The sequence below is a fragment of the Podarcis erhardii genome, assembly GCF_964252035.2.
Source record: "Podarcis erhardii genome assembly, chromosome: 12".
In the NCBI taxonomy this organism is placed as follows: domain Eukaryota; kingdom Metazoa; phylum Chordata; class Lepidosauria; order Squamata; family Lacertidae; genus Podarcis; species Podarcis erhardii.
Genome location: NC_138513.1, coordinates 21,172,793 through 21,185,255, shown reverse-complemented (window position 1 = coordinate 21,185,255; position 12,463 = coordinate 21,172,793). Strand labels below are relative to the sequence as shown.

Genomic DNA, 12,463 nt, shown 5'->3' with positions numbered 1-12,463 from the left:
GGCTACAGCTGTAAAGGAAGAATTCAGAGCACTTTAGAAATGTGCGTCAAATTCCTGCTTTCTGGCTGTGGTTCAGCACTTTTTGAATTTGGCACCTTTTCCTGTTGCTTCATGCTTACTTGAAGTTAAGTCCCATTGTGGCCAATGAGGCTCTTACTTCCAGGTAGCATGTATAGGATTGCTGCTGTTGTGCCTTTCCCACAATCAAATTTGTCACTAATATATCTTGCAATACAAAAATTTGAGAACAAAGTCTCTCCAGTGCCAGATATGATGTGTAACATGTGGCACTCGGTGCTTCAGCAAAGGTTTGTTTCATGATTCACTGGCTACTTGCAACCAAACCTATCTCTCCCACTCCAGTTTGCTGCTGAAATGCCAAACCTACAATAACCGTGGTGCTATTTCTTTGACAGGGGAAGCAACAACGTCTTCTGAAGCAACTGTAAATGTTTGGAAATGTATGAAGAACTAGGCATCTCCTCTTGTATCATTTTAAGATTCTGTAATTTGATTATTCTGTTTCTCCAGGACAGAGGTACATTAAAAAATAATCATCTTGCAGCAGTCTAATCCTGTTATCATATACATCTGGGTTCCTTCCCTTCCTTTTCTTTCTTTCTTTCTTTCTTTCTTTCTTTCTTTCTTTCTTTCTTTCTTTGCATTTGTAGGGACTTACAATTTTTTTAAACTACATAAAAACAGTTGCACCGTTTTGTGGAATGCAATTCACCTCCCCTTTTTTTAAAAAAGAACCCACAGCAGTACAAAAGCAGCTTGCAAATCTTACCATAACAGAGAAATGTTTTCTTACTCTGCATTTCCGGGGAGATATCCAGGCAGATATCAACAACAATAATTGTGCAGTGGTTTTGAAGTTACACATGAAAATGGGTTGAATTTAAGGTTACATCTCAAAAAACATGCACCCGTGGGATTCACAACATTTATGTTTGTGTGCAGAGGATTGTTGCTGAACAGGACAGGCAACAGTACAAAAAATAAAGAGATTCTATAATCAGTTCCTTCCAGTCTCTCCACCCCCCCACCCCCTTAAATCTGCAAAGAACAGTTTCAAATGACGACTTACTTTTGTGGTAAGAAGCATTAAACCCAGCACCGGTAATACTTGCATCTGAAGTGAAGCGGATGTACAAAGCATTCCCAGTGGATCTTATTGGTCCAGGAACTTCACGACCGCATAGAGTGGCCAGGACTGGTGCAAGGCTGTTGTCTCCTATGAAAAGAAATGGAAAATAGCCATGTTTTATTTGGAGAGGCAATGTTAGAGCTGGAAGTTCTCCATTCACCATTTCATTGGTAGCCAGAAGATGGGCTGGTTTGCATGCAACACTAAGCCAAACTATGACAGTGGGAGTCCATGAGTGTGTGGGTACTCACAGTAAAAACCATGGGCAACTTTTTCCTCACTATGCTTTCCTGCTGCAGTGCTAATCAGAGCTAAACCATGGTTTGGGCTTAGTGTTGCGTCAGAACCTAGGGTCATGGTTTGTCTCTCTGTTCAGACTTTGTGGCAGGTGCATGGTGGCCTTTGGAAATACTTCTGTGTGGCATTTTAAAATGCAGTCGTATGGAGCTGCAACAATAGCCTCCTGGCAGCATCACCACGACTACTTAATGGAAGAAGGAGGGGGGTATGTGAAGGGGTGCCGAGGTTGAGGCTATGTGAATGGAGCAGCAGAGCCAATCTAGCACTCCTGGTGCTGCACCCATAAGGCCCTGGGCCTTGCCTTCTGCTCACCCTCCTCCTAGTAAGCAGAACTGCCACTGCCACTAGGAGGCTATTGCTGCAGCTCTGCTCTATTGGATAGCCCTATCTGATGGCAGAAATCTGTGAGAGTCACTTATTAGAGGGGTGAGCCCCAGTTCACCATGAGTCTAACACAATAGGGGAGGCGGAAGACATGTAGACTTGGGAAGCTGGCAAGCATGAGAATTGCAAACTGCATAAACCAGGATTTCCATTTGTGGTCCACAACTATGGGAAGGTGCCAGTGTTTCTCACCATCTCTCAGGACAAGTTTATCGTAGTTGCATGAGCGATGAGACTCAATATCCAAGGATAGGATGTTGATCTCCACTGTTGAGTCTGGCGCTCTGATAACCCATGTACAACTGGCAAAATTTCTGTAGTTTGAAGGCCAGTCTGGTGAGAACAGAAATGAAGGCGTTTCACTGGTTCTTGAGAAACCTCCACAGGCTCCTGTCATGAAAGAGAAAATCATGAGTAAAAATAAATTAATTTTTCATCCTGTTTAGTGACAACACTATTTGTTTCTCTTCTGTGTTTGTTTCTATGTACTGTAGCCCTCTAGATTACAGCTCCCATCCTCCCTGATTGTTGGCCATGTTGGCTGGGACTGAAGGGAATTGGGGTCCACTGGTGCCCTATCCCTGCTAGAGTATGTGGACATGTGTGTACAACATGCGCATGCATGCGTTGGGCCCACCTAATGTCTTCTTGATACAAAATCAGGGCCTTCCCTGATTATTTTAATATGCGGGCAGGGAACGGGCCTCTGTTACTCCCCAACAACTGGCCTTGCATTCTGACACTGAGGTTCAGTGTAGCCTTTTATCCTCCATGAATTTGTCTAATCCGCTTTTAAAGGAATCCAAGGCAGTGACCACCGTTGAATCTTAGTGCAAATATAATGTAACTGAGCTGTCGCATCTACCTGACAATTAATGCAATCCCTCTTACTGCTAAAACCACCTCATATTGAACAAAAGGTTTGCTATACAATAGGTAGCTAATCTTCAAGACAAATGCCGCAGGTGGGAAAGTTGGTGGGGTTGTGATTTCCTAGGATAAGAGCAGAGGTCTATGGGCTTAACTGTGTTGCAGAGTCAAGCCTCTCCTCCTGCCTCTCTGTCCTGTCCTGTGCTATCACCTGCTCTTTGATTCTGTATAGAAAAGCCAAGGCAACACTAAGCTGGCATGTGTACTGGCACGCACACTAGAAAGGTATGCTCTCAAATGTTTCACTTGGCTTAAAAGCATGCCTGAAGAAAGGTTGACTACCACTGGATGATAGCATTCCATTACGCAAACTGACATACACTTTCATTATCTGCCTTTCTTTCAGTCGCTGAAATGAAAAGGTTAGCCACATGGACAGGAGACCAACCTATAGGAATGGCACGTCCCACAGCTGTAGGTGCTTCCACCACATTCCAGTCCAAAAGGAAGCCCTTTCCATTTACAGAAAAATCAGAGGTGAACTGGAGAGTAACAGAGCTTCCAGAGGAGGTGAAAGAAAATGGGGCTACACCACAGTATGTTCCTATGAGACGAGAGTGTGTGTTGGGCCCATCATATACCTGCAACAGTGAGAATAAAGATTAGTAACACTGTTGGGGTTTTTTAGATGCAGAGTCAACATTTCTCAGGATACACTTTTCTGAGCAAATTTCCAACAGTTCTCCTTCTCACCCCCTGAGGAAAAAGAAGGCCACTTTTCAGAATTCCCCCCAAATACTCCCCACTTTTTGTGGCGGCAAAGACTTCCTGTTTGCTGCTGCCAGAAAGGTCCTCCTTGTGGGTTTTCCCCAGGCATCTGGTTGGCCACTGTAAGAACTGGACTTGATAGGCCTTTGGCCTGATCCAGCAGGGGTCTTCTTACGCTCTTATGGTGGGAGGATCGAAGTGGTTGCACATGTGGCCAAAAGACTGTTTCATGCCTCAGCTCATTTTAAGTTGAGATATAATCATCTGACAGCTCCCTTTGCTTTGTGACTTATTTGTACCAGAGTTTACCAAAATAAAAAAGTTTGCAAGTTCTAGCCCACCTTCAGCTTGTCAAAGTAGCAGCTATACGTATCTTCAATATCCATCTGTGTGATCTGACCATGGACCACTTGTGTTGTGTTGCCAGTTATTGTCCACTGATAGTTGGAGTAGTGAGGGTAATTTCTAGGCCACAGTGGCGATGCAATTTGTCCACTGCTTCCCACCATAGTATTTCCAAACACTGAAAAATGAGAGGTTGCTATTATTATTTTTATTGTTGTGGTTATTATTGTTATTAATGTTCTGTTGAATGATTTTGCTATGTAGGTAAAAGAGGGGTGATTTTCTTCGAGACCCTCTCCACCCCCAAATACTGCCTCCAATTTTCCCTTAAGTTTCATTTCCCCTTGCAAGGCTTTGTTATTTTAACTTAAACGAAATTTAAGCATGTGGGTACCATCAGGGACAATGTGTTGGGGCTGCACAGCTCACCTGACCTCCCTCTAGGAGAGCTACTGCTGAATGGCAGGATGGAGAAGGGGATGACGGCGGGTTATGGTGAGGTTAGCACAGTGCAGAAGGGCAATCCTGCCAGCATGTTTGCACTGTGCCAACCTTGCTGCTGCTCTCCTTCCCAGTATGCAGCAGCGACTCAGCTGGAGGGAGGTCAGGTGAGTGGTGAAGTCCCACTACGCTGTCCACTCCTACCTGAGTGAAGAGGGACCCTGAGCTGTATCAGGGTGTCCTGATACAAAAGAGGACATGGCTCCTGCACATTTAATAGTTGTATGGAAAAGGGTGGTTTTCAGCAGCTGTAGTCTTAGGTGTAGTCTTGTTTTTAGAGTTGTGTCAGTGTACTAGTAATCCACCATTTTTTACTTTCTGAATTTTGTACGGTATTTTCCCCCTTCCACGTTGCCAGTGCATACCTGCCACCTCTACCACAGACACCAAGGGTCTCTGATTAAGAATGTACCCAGTGGCAAATCACATGCTCTTATTTGATGTAACTTTTACATTGCCTCTTCATATTTTATGGATTTTTGAATTTACATGTGCCCAGGGGATTTATTTATCTTCAGTACATATATGACGTTGGAAAAGACCCTGATGTTGGGAAAGATGGAGGGCACAAGGAGAAGGGGACGACAGAGGACGAGATGGTTGGACAGTGTTCTTGAAGCTACCAGCATGAGTTTGACCAAACTGCGGGAGGCAGTGGAAGACAGGAGTGCCTGGCATGCTCTGGTCCATGGGGTAACGAAGAAGAAGAAGAAGAAGAGGAGGAGGAGGAGGAGGAGGAGGAGGAGGAGGAGGAGGAGGAGGAGGAGTTTGGATTTGATATCCCGCCTTTCACTCCCTTTAAGGAGTTTCAAAACGGCTAACATTCTCCTTTCCCTTCCTCCCCCACAACAAACACTCTGTGAGGTGAGTGGGGCTGAGAGACTTCAAAGAAGCGTGACTGGCCCAAGGTCACCCAGCAGCTGCATGTGGAGGAGTGGAGACGCGAACCCGGTTCCCCAGATTATGAGACTACTGCTCTTAACCACTACACCACACTGGCTCTCCAGTGTGAGTCATGTCTGTCAGATGAAGAGTCAGACATGACTAAACAACAACTTATATCCCACCCACAACAGGTGTGTCTGTGTGTGAACTAAGCTATCACAAAGTTAAGGAAGTTACATGATGCTACATATTGTTGGCTGGCACTCTCCAGAAGTGAAAACACAGTAATATTATCAAGGTGTATGTCTACACATATCTTTCTTTCCTTGCTTGCAAATGATCTGTAAAGTGATTGCTTCGGTTTGAGTTCAGTATTTACTTACTGTGAGCAAATGTGGCCTGGAAGCCCCTTCCATCACCTGAGGCATCTGAGACAAATATAACCCACAGGCCATGCCCAGTGATAGATGTATAATTCTCCAGCACAGAGTCGCCACAGAATCGTCCCACCAGCTGGCCACTGAAATTGCCTTCTCTAATTTCTAGGTAGTCCTTGCTGCAGTCGTCACTTGCTTCCATCTGAAAATCTCTGTTTTCAACAGCAATGTGGGCACATTAATTGACATAACAGTGCATGGGATAAAATATAAAATACAAAGGGAAATGAATGTACTCCATCAAGCAATTATCTCTCAGTGATTCCACACTTTTCCTCTTACAAGGGTCAGTAAAATGCTAGTGGTATTTAAGGGCTCCAAAATATTCTGTATAAAATGGGATCCAGTCCGTTTGCAGTGTAATGCATATGGGAAAAGTTATCAGTGAGCCTCATCACATTATTACAAATTGTGGCTATCCTGTTATACTGTCTACTTCTGTATCCTATTCTTTCTGTGGGTGGTATACAGCTTAGTTTTACTAAGTGTAGACCCACTGAAATTAATAAACCTAACTTAGTCATGGTTGTCAGTTTCACTGGGTCTGCTCTGAATTAGTTGAATACCACCCATGGTATCCTGTTCTCTCTCTGCGCTATAATGCAGGGTTTAAGGCATCCGTTTACCATGCTACACATCTGGAAGTAGGTGCTCTTCAACTGAGATGAACCAGCTTGCTTGACACACTGGCATTAGTAAGTCAATTAACACATGTTGGCTTGTGGATCATGCAGCATAATGGGTCAGTGCATCTGGATGTTAACCAGCAGGTTGGTGATTCGAGCCCAACCTGGGATGGCTGTGGGCAGGTTTCCTGCATTGCAAGGGGTTGAACTAGATGGCTCTCAAAGTCCCATCCAATTCTATGATTCTATAATTCTAATCTATACAAATGCATTGTTCAGAATTCTTTCAATTTTAAGGAAATGCATCATTTGGGGTTTTGTTTGGGGGGGGGTAGGTTCAGTGTTTATTTTGCTTTTTAACTGCATGAAATACAAAGGAAGAGCTCCTTGCCATTTCAAAGGTTCTGGATGTATTTTTAGTTTTAGTTTTTGTCCATGGTTGTGTATGCATTCCTTGCAGAATGCATGACTTTGAAAGCACATGAGATGGGTTCTGGCTTAATTGCTAAATGAAAGATGCTGATCCGCAATTTTGTCTTAAATCATACGTTTGCCCCTATACAGAAGTTGTTCTTTCTCATCCAAGAGTTTGTAGAGAATAGTTGATGTTTCTGAGCAGGGATTATATAGGATTCTGCACATACTTATAGACCCTATTTCCTTAAGACATATTGGCCAAGTCTTCTTGTGAGCGGGGGGGGGGGGGGGGGATTAAAAATTGGATCCTCTGCATCTCAAAGTTTCACCAGCAACAACTTGGCTGACTTATTCATTCTTGACCAAATTGGTTTTGTCATATGTGTACATCAGGAACTAATCTGAACCCTGCATGCTAGGTAAACTGTATTTTTCCTGTATCAAAATTGTATTCTGTATTTCGAAGGTCAGCCATGAATAGAAAATCAAAACCAGAGTTTTCTATGGTTAACATGCACAAAATATCACTACTCAGATTTCCTTCCAGTTTAAGTGCGCCCATATGTCTTCAGGGCACTATGAAATGGAACCAAAAGCCCATCTGGACACACTTCAAACTCATTTAGAGCTATTCCTTGGAACATGCTAGAGAAGCAATTTTGCAAGACCAATATTCAAAAAATAAATAGCTTTTCCCAAATAAAAAGATACAAAACTGATAACAGACACAGCAGATAATAACTGACATCTTAAAGATGGTTCAAAGACCTCCCACTATTTCATGATTTTCCTTTCAGTTATGAAGAACTGGGAAGGAACTGCTGACACCCACACCCACACGTGTGTGTGTCTCTGTGTTACAAAATGCTGTGGGTGCTGGCCTTATTGGCACATTTGTGTGTGCAAGACTGTGTGTGCATGCCATTAGATTTAATTGCTTAGTGCACTGACGTGGATGTACTTGGTTTTTTGCCTAGAAGGAGTGTGCACATAGGATTTCATGATTTCCTCAAGGAGATAAGGATGAACTGCACCTGCTTCATTCTGCATTGTACATTCATTTCTTACAACTGTGCAAGAGACTCTGGACTAGGAGGAAAGTATTTGGGAATGAAATACCAGTTCAGTTTGGTCAATCATAGACATGTACTATAATAGCTGCTTGATTAGTCTGGGATATATATGTGTGTGTATGTGTTTTGCAAGAGATCCCACAGAGGCAAAAGAAGGAAAATATCTAATAATCTCTCCTTGTTTATGCTATACCAGAGGAGTGGCATTTACAGCATAGAATGCAATTGTTTCAACATCTACCATGATATGCTCTAGATAATGCACGGCGGAAGAAACAGACGGCAGGCCCTTTATGGCCACTACTGTGTTCTTTTTCCAAGTTGTTGTGGGCACCGCTACACTTTTACATGCTGGTAATTACATTTCCTACTAAACACAGCGTTTCCTTCCTGGAGCTCCATTAAAAGGCTAAACAATAACCCTTTGGAAATTCAATTTACGTGAAAGACAGCTGGAGCTGGTTGCCAGGGGAGACCAGAATGTTCCAGACACATTCAATATTTGGTGGGTAAGGCTCAGGGAAGTTGGGGCTATTGAAGGCTCCTCTCTCCATATGGAAGGTCCCTCCGCAGGCTGCAAAGGAGAGAGGGAGAAATGAGCTGCAAGAAGACCAATGGAAAGGGAGAAAGATACTGCAAGCAGATTAGAGGTTTTGATAGCCACAAAAACGTGGGAATTCCCTTTTGTGTAGCTTCTTGAGAAAAGCAAATATCTCCATCTCGGATTTATGTCTCAGATCAGGAAATCCTAGGTGTAGGAAGCTTCTCTAGTGGATCAATTTCTCTACTCTTGCACATTGTGGGGCTGAAAGTTTTCCATGGTCCTCATATGGCACTTTTGCATTAAATGAAAGGTGCAGGCTAGAATACATTTTTTAAAATGTTACACTGCAGACTCCTGCCTAGCAGGTGGCATCGAACCCCATAAATCACTGGTTTACCCTCTCCAGGTCCCCTGCTGCTGCCACATACTCTTCGGAGCCCTGCCAGTCCCTGACAACAGGTGATACCAAGCACCCATAGTTCACTCGTCTAAAGCTGCTCTGTGCTGACCCTTGGTTATCAGCCAATAATCACTCCATCATCTTCTTCAGCCTTGGATTCCCAGGTGCTGGTAGACTACAGCTCCAATCACCCATTGGCTAAGTTGGGTAGAGATGATAGAAGCTGTAGTCCAATAACATATGGGGACCTAGGGTTGAAGAACATGGCTGCACAAGATCCAATGTCCACTTGCTTATTGACTGGGCAACCTGTCACAGACCCTACATTCCTACTGGGTTTTCACTGACTGGCTTTACTGGTTCTTCCAACCAGCTTCCTTTCCTAGCTCCAGCCTTGCTCTTTCCTTCTTTTATGAGATCATTGCTCAAAGCAACTGTCTCATATTTAAGAGTTCCTGATACCAAGGAATGTGGCGCAAAGCTTTAAAATTGTTACCCCATCTAGGAGTATTCAGAGACAGGCTTACCAGATGTTGATGCAGCAACAATGGCATGGAAACCTTTGGCAGTATTTGCATCATTGGAAATGAAATTGACAGACAAAGCACTGCCGAAGGAAGTGACAGGATGTGGAATGGTGGTGCCACAGTAGCGCCCTGAAAAGACCAACATAAGATAAATTAAATGTTTGATAGACCTTTGGGGAGCAAGGGGTTCTGTTTCATCCATTAATCATGGGGCTGTAATCAGTCCTCATTTCTTTATTTTTGCTGTTTAAAGAAGTTTACTATATTGCTCTTCAATGGAGCTTCTGGGATAGCTTCCAAAATGAAGATACAGGTGCCAAGGGCCTTACTACATGTTATATTTATGACATAGGAAGTCCTCACATTGGGGGGGGGGGTTAAATTCAGTGCCAGGTGCAGAAGAGGGGTAAAAGTAAAGGTAAAGGGACCCCTGACCATTTGGTCCAGTCATGACTGACTCTGGGGTTGCGGCGCTCATCTCGCTTTATTGGCCGAGGGAGCCGGCGTACAGCTGGTCATGTGGCCAGCATGACTAAGCCGCTTCTGGAAAAGCAGAGCAGCGCACGGAAATGCCATTTACCTTCCTGCTGGAAGGTATTTATCTACCCGCTGGAAGGTATTTATCTACTTGCACTTCATGCTTTTGAACTGCTAGGTTGGCAGGAGCAGGGACTGAGCAACGGGAGCTCACCCCGTCACGGGGATTTGAACCACCGACCTTCTGATTGGCAAGTTAAACCACAGAGCCACCTGTGTCCCATGCAGAAGAGGGGGGGGGGCACTGCACAAATCTACCCCACACCTGGTATTAAATGTCACCTATCTTCCATCCATTCCCAACTTTAAAGGTCACAATTTTGTCTGCAAACAAGTGAATTTGCTAAAGCAAGAACAATAATGATGATTATGATGGTGCATAATAATAATAATAATAATAATAATAATAATAATGCAACAAAATAAGTAAATGCTAACATACCCTGCAGAGGTGCATCATAATTATCCCCTTCCTGAATTTCTACGTAATCAGTGCTGCAATTATGCCATCTGTCTTCAGTTTCAAAGTCAGTAAATGACAGTGTGACATGATTGACTGTTGGGAGAAAGAGATGTAAGGGAAAGTTTTGCATTTCACAAAAGGAGGAACTGAGTTAATGTTCACACTGAAGGCTGGCTATTTATTTATTTATTTGATTTGATTTTTTCCTCTCACCAGGATAGAACCACTTAATCATATTGAGATGGTTCAGACATGCATGAACAAGGAGCCTCAGGCCCACACGCTCCTTCTTCCCACTGTTCTAATGCACAGCGATCTCCCTTCTCCTTTCCTGGTCTGCACATGTATTCACAATTCTATCTGCAAACGAATGCTAGTTTCAAAGAACTGTGGACTCTTGTGTGCCAGCACAAGACTTTGCATTTGCCCTGTTGTAATTTGAGCTTTATAGCGTTCAGCACAACCTTGAAACCTTATAGTTGGGGCACTTAGGGACAGAATGGCGAAATTGTACGTTATCTCATTTTGCCCCAGATCCTAAGATTTTTCACATTAATTCCCACTCAGAAAAAGATTTAAGTGTCCCTTGGTCATGCCCATCTACCAGGATGCAGGACTTCCTGCAAAGAAGAAAAGAAGGAATTTTGCATTGTTATCACAGATGAGGGGAGGATGTTAGTCATTCGGCCTGTTTTCCCACAAGAGAGGGTTGTGTGTCTGTTGTTAACTTACATGGTTCCTGAGCTAGGATAATCCAACTGCAATTCTGATTGTTTGGGTACTTGGCCGGGTACAGAGGAGAGGAAATGGCAGCACCAACTGAATCAACTTCCAAGACACTTCCACATTCTTTGGAATAAAAGATACAAATGAACATTAGTTAAGGTGTGTATAAAACTGGGCCTGGAAGGACAATGAAATTAGACCTTTCTTTAAAATCTTGCATGCACAGATGCTGACAATATGTGGTGAGGCTGCTTTCTGGAATCTCCCCAAATCACTTCCCATAATGGTCAAATATCCACTTCTGGGGTTTTTAAAAATAACAATATGAAGCTGCCTTTTATTGAGTCAGACGGTTGATCCATCAGTGGTGGGCAGAAGATAGTTTGCAATCTACTGATTTAGATTTCTAGGTACATCAGCAACTGTTTCTCTCTCTTAATAGTTTGACAAAAGGTTGCTTTCCTCTGAATTAGATTGCTGAGCTAAAGAAAGCTTTGAGGGGAGCCAGGATATTGCAAATGAGTTGTTGGCAACAATGTTTTTTCCTTTTCTTTTAACTTACTGGGTTTTTCCTTGAAAGGTTAAGAAACAGAGATACAGGCTGGCATTTAGATAACAATTGTATCATGTTGCATGCATGCATGATGAGAACTGTAACACAATAAACACCCAGTCTGGAAGTAACCCTAGCTAGGACAAGAATTAAAAGATATTCGTGACAGTGGGAAACTTGCCTTCAGTGAATTGAGCCCTAAAGCCTCTGAGATGGACAGTGCTGTCAGAGCGAAACCGTACAAATATGGTATTTTGGGTGGACAGGATAGGAGAAGGACGCTGCTGCCCACAAACTTTCCGAAGAAGTGGAGCTTCAGCATTGGAACCATCAAATACCTATAGAGCAGAGCAGTATATATGATTAAGGTTAAGAACCTCAGAACAGCACTGCTTATCTAGCAAGGCGAAAATGCACACTATGAGAATGTTGTAACCATAGTCTGGGCAGCAAATAAAGATAGCTAGTTACATCCAAATTGTACATGTACTGTACTAATACCAGGTTTCAGATGTGATATTTGAAGTTATTCATGTGTAGGAACCTGAGACAGAAGACCTGCTTTGTTGGTGGGGAGATTATACAATGTAGTATCAAGCAAGTGTTATCCTACACTTATTTTTCCTTATTGCAAAACGTCTCTTGGGGAAGAGGGTTTGTTTCATAGGAACTCCAAATCAGCCTTCAATGTGCATCCTGAATTTGTCAGGATGTGATTGAATCCCATGCCAAAATAGTGGCAGTCTGGAAGCCGCCAGAATTACTGCTGAAATTGATGCTTTACCAGGGGTCGTAGCTGATATGTGTTGCTATTTGTTGCTATTTAGCATTTTTAGCATGGCTTCAGATTAGTTTCTGTTTGTGTACACACCAATGGGCATTGACAGAGCATGGAAGGCTTTGCCCTATGCAAAGGTTTTCACACCTTGTCAAGAGATCAATTAGGAATAGCTTAAG

At 43.2% G+C, this 12,463-nt stretch overlaps 1 protein-coding gene across 1 annotated transcript in view; it reads right to left on the bottom strand.

Annotated features, from left to right (window-relative positions):
* The window catches only part of CUBN (cubilin), a gene marked incomplete at its 5' end in the record, with an annotated part of 145,317 nt that overhangs the window by 43,731 nt on the left and 89,123 nt on the right, over positions 1–12,463 (bottom strand). Inside the window, 10 exon segments of the mRNA XM_081881783.1 lie at positions 1,091–1,237; positions 2,027–2,224; positions 3,153–3,345; positions 3,814–3,995; positions 5,587–5,792; positions 8,198–8,330; positions 9,228–9,356; positions 10,207–10,320; positions 10,960–11,076; positions 11,688–11,844. Of these exon segments, the coding sequence (XP_081737909.1) occupies positions 1,091–1,237; positions 2,027–2,224; positions 3,153–3,345; positions 3,814–3,995; positions 5,587–5,792; positions 8,198–8,330; positions 9,228–9,356; positions 10,207–10,320; positions 10,960–11,076; positions 11,688–11,844 (1,576 nt within the window).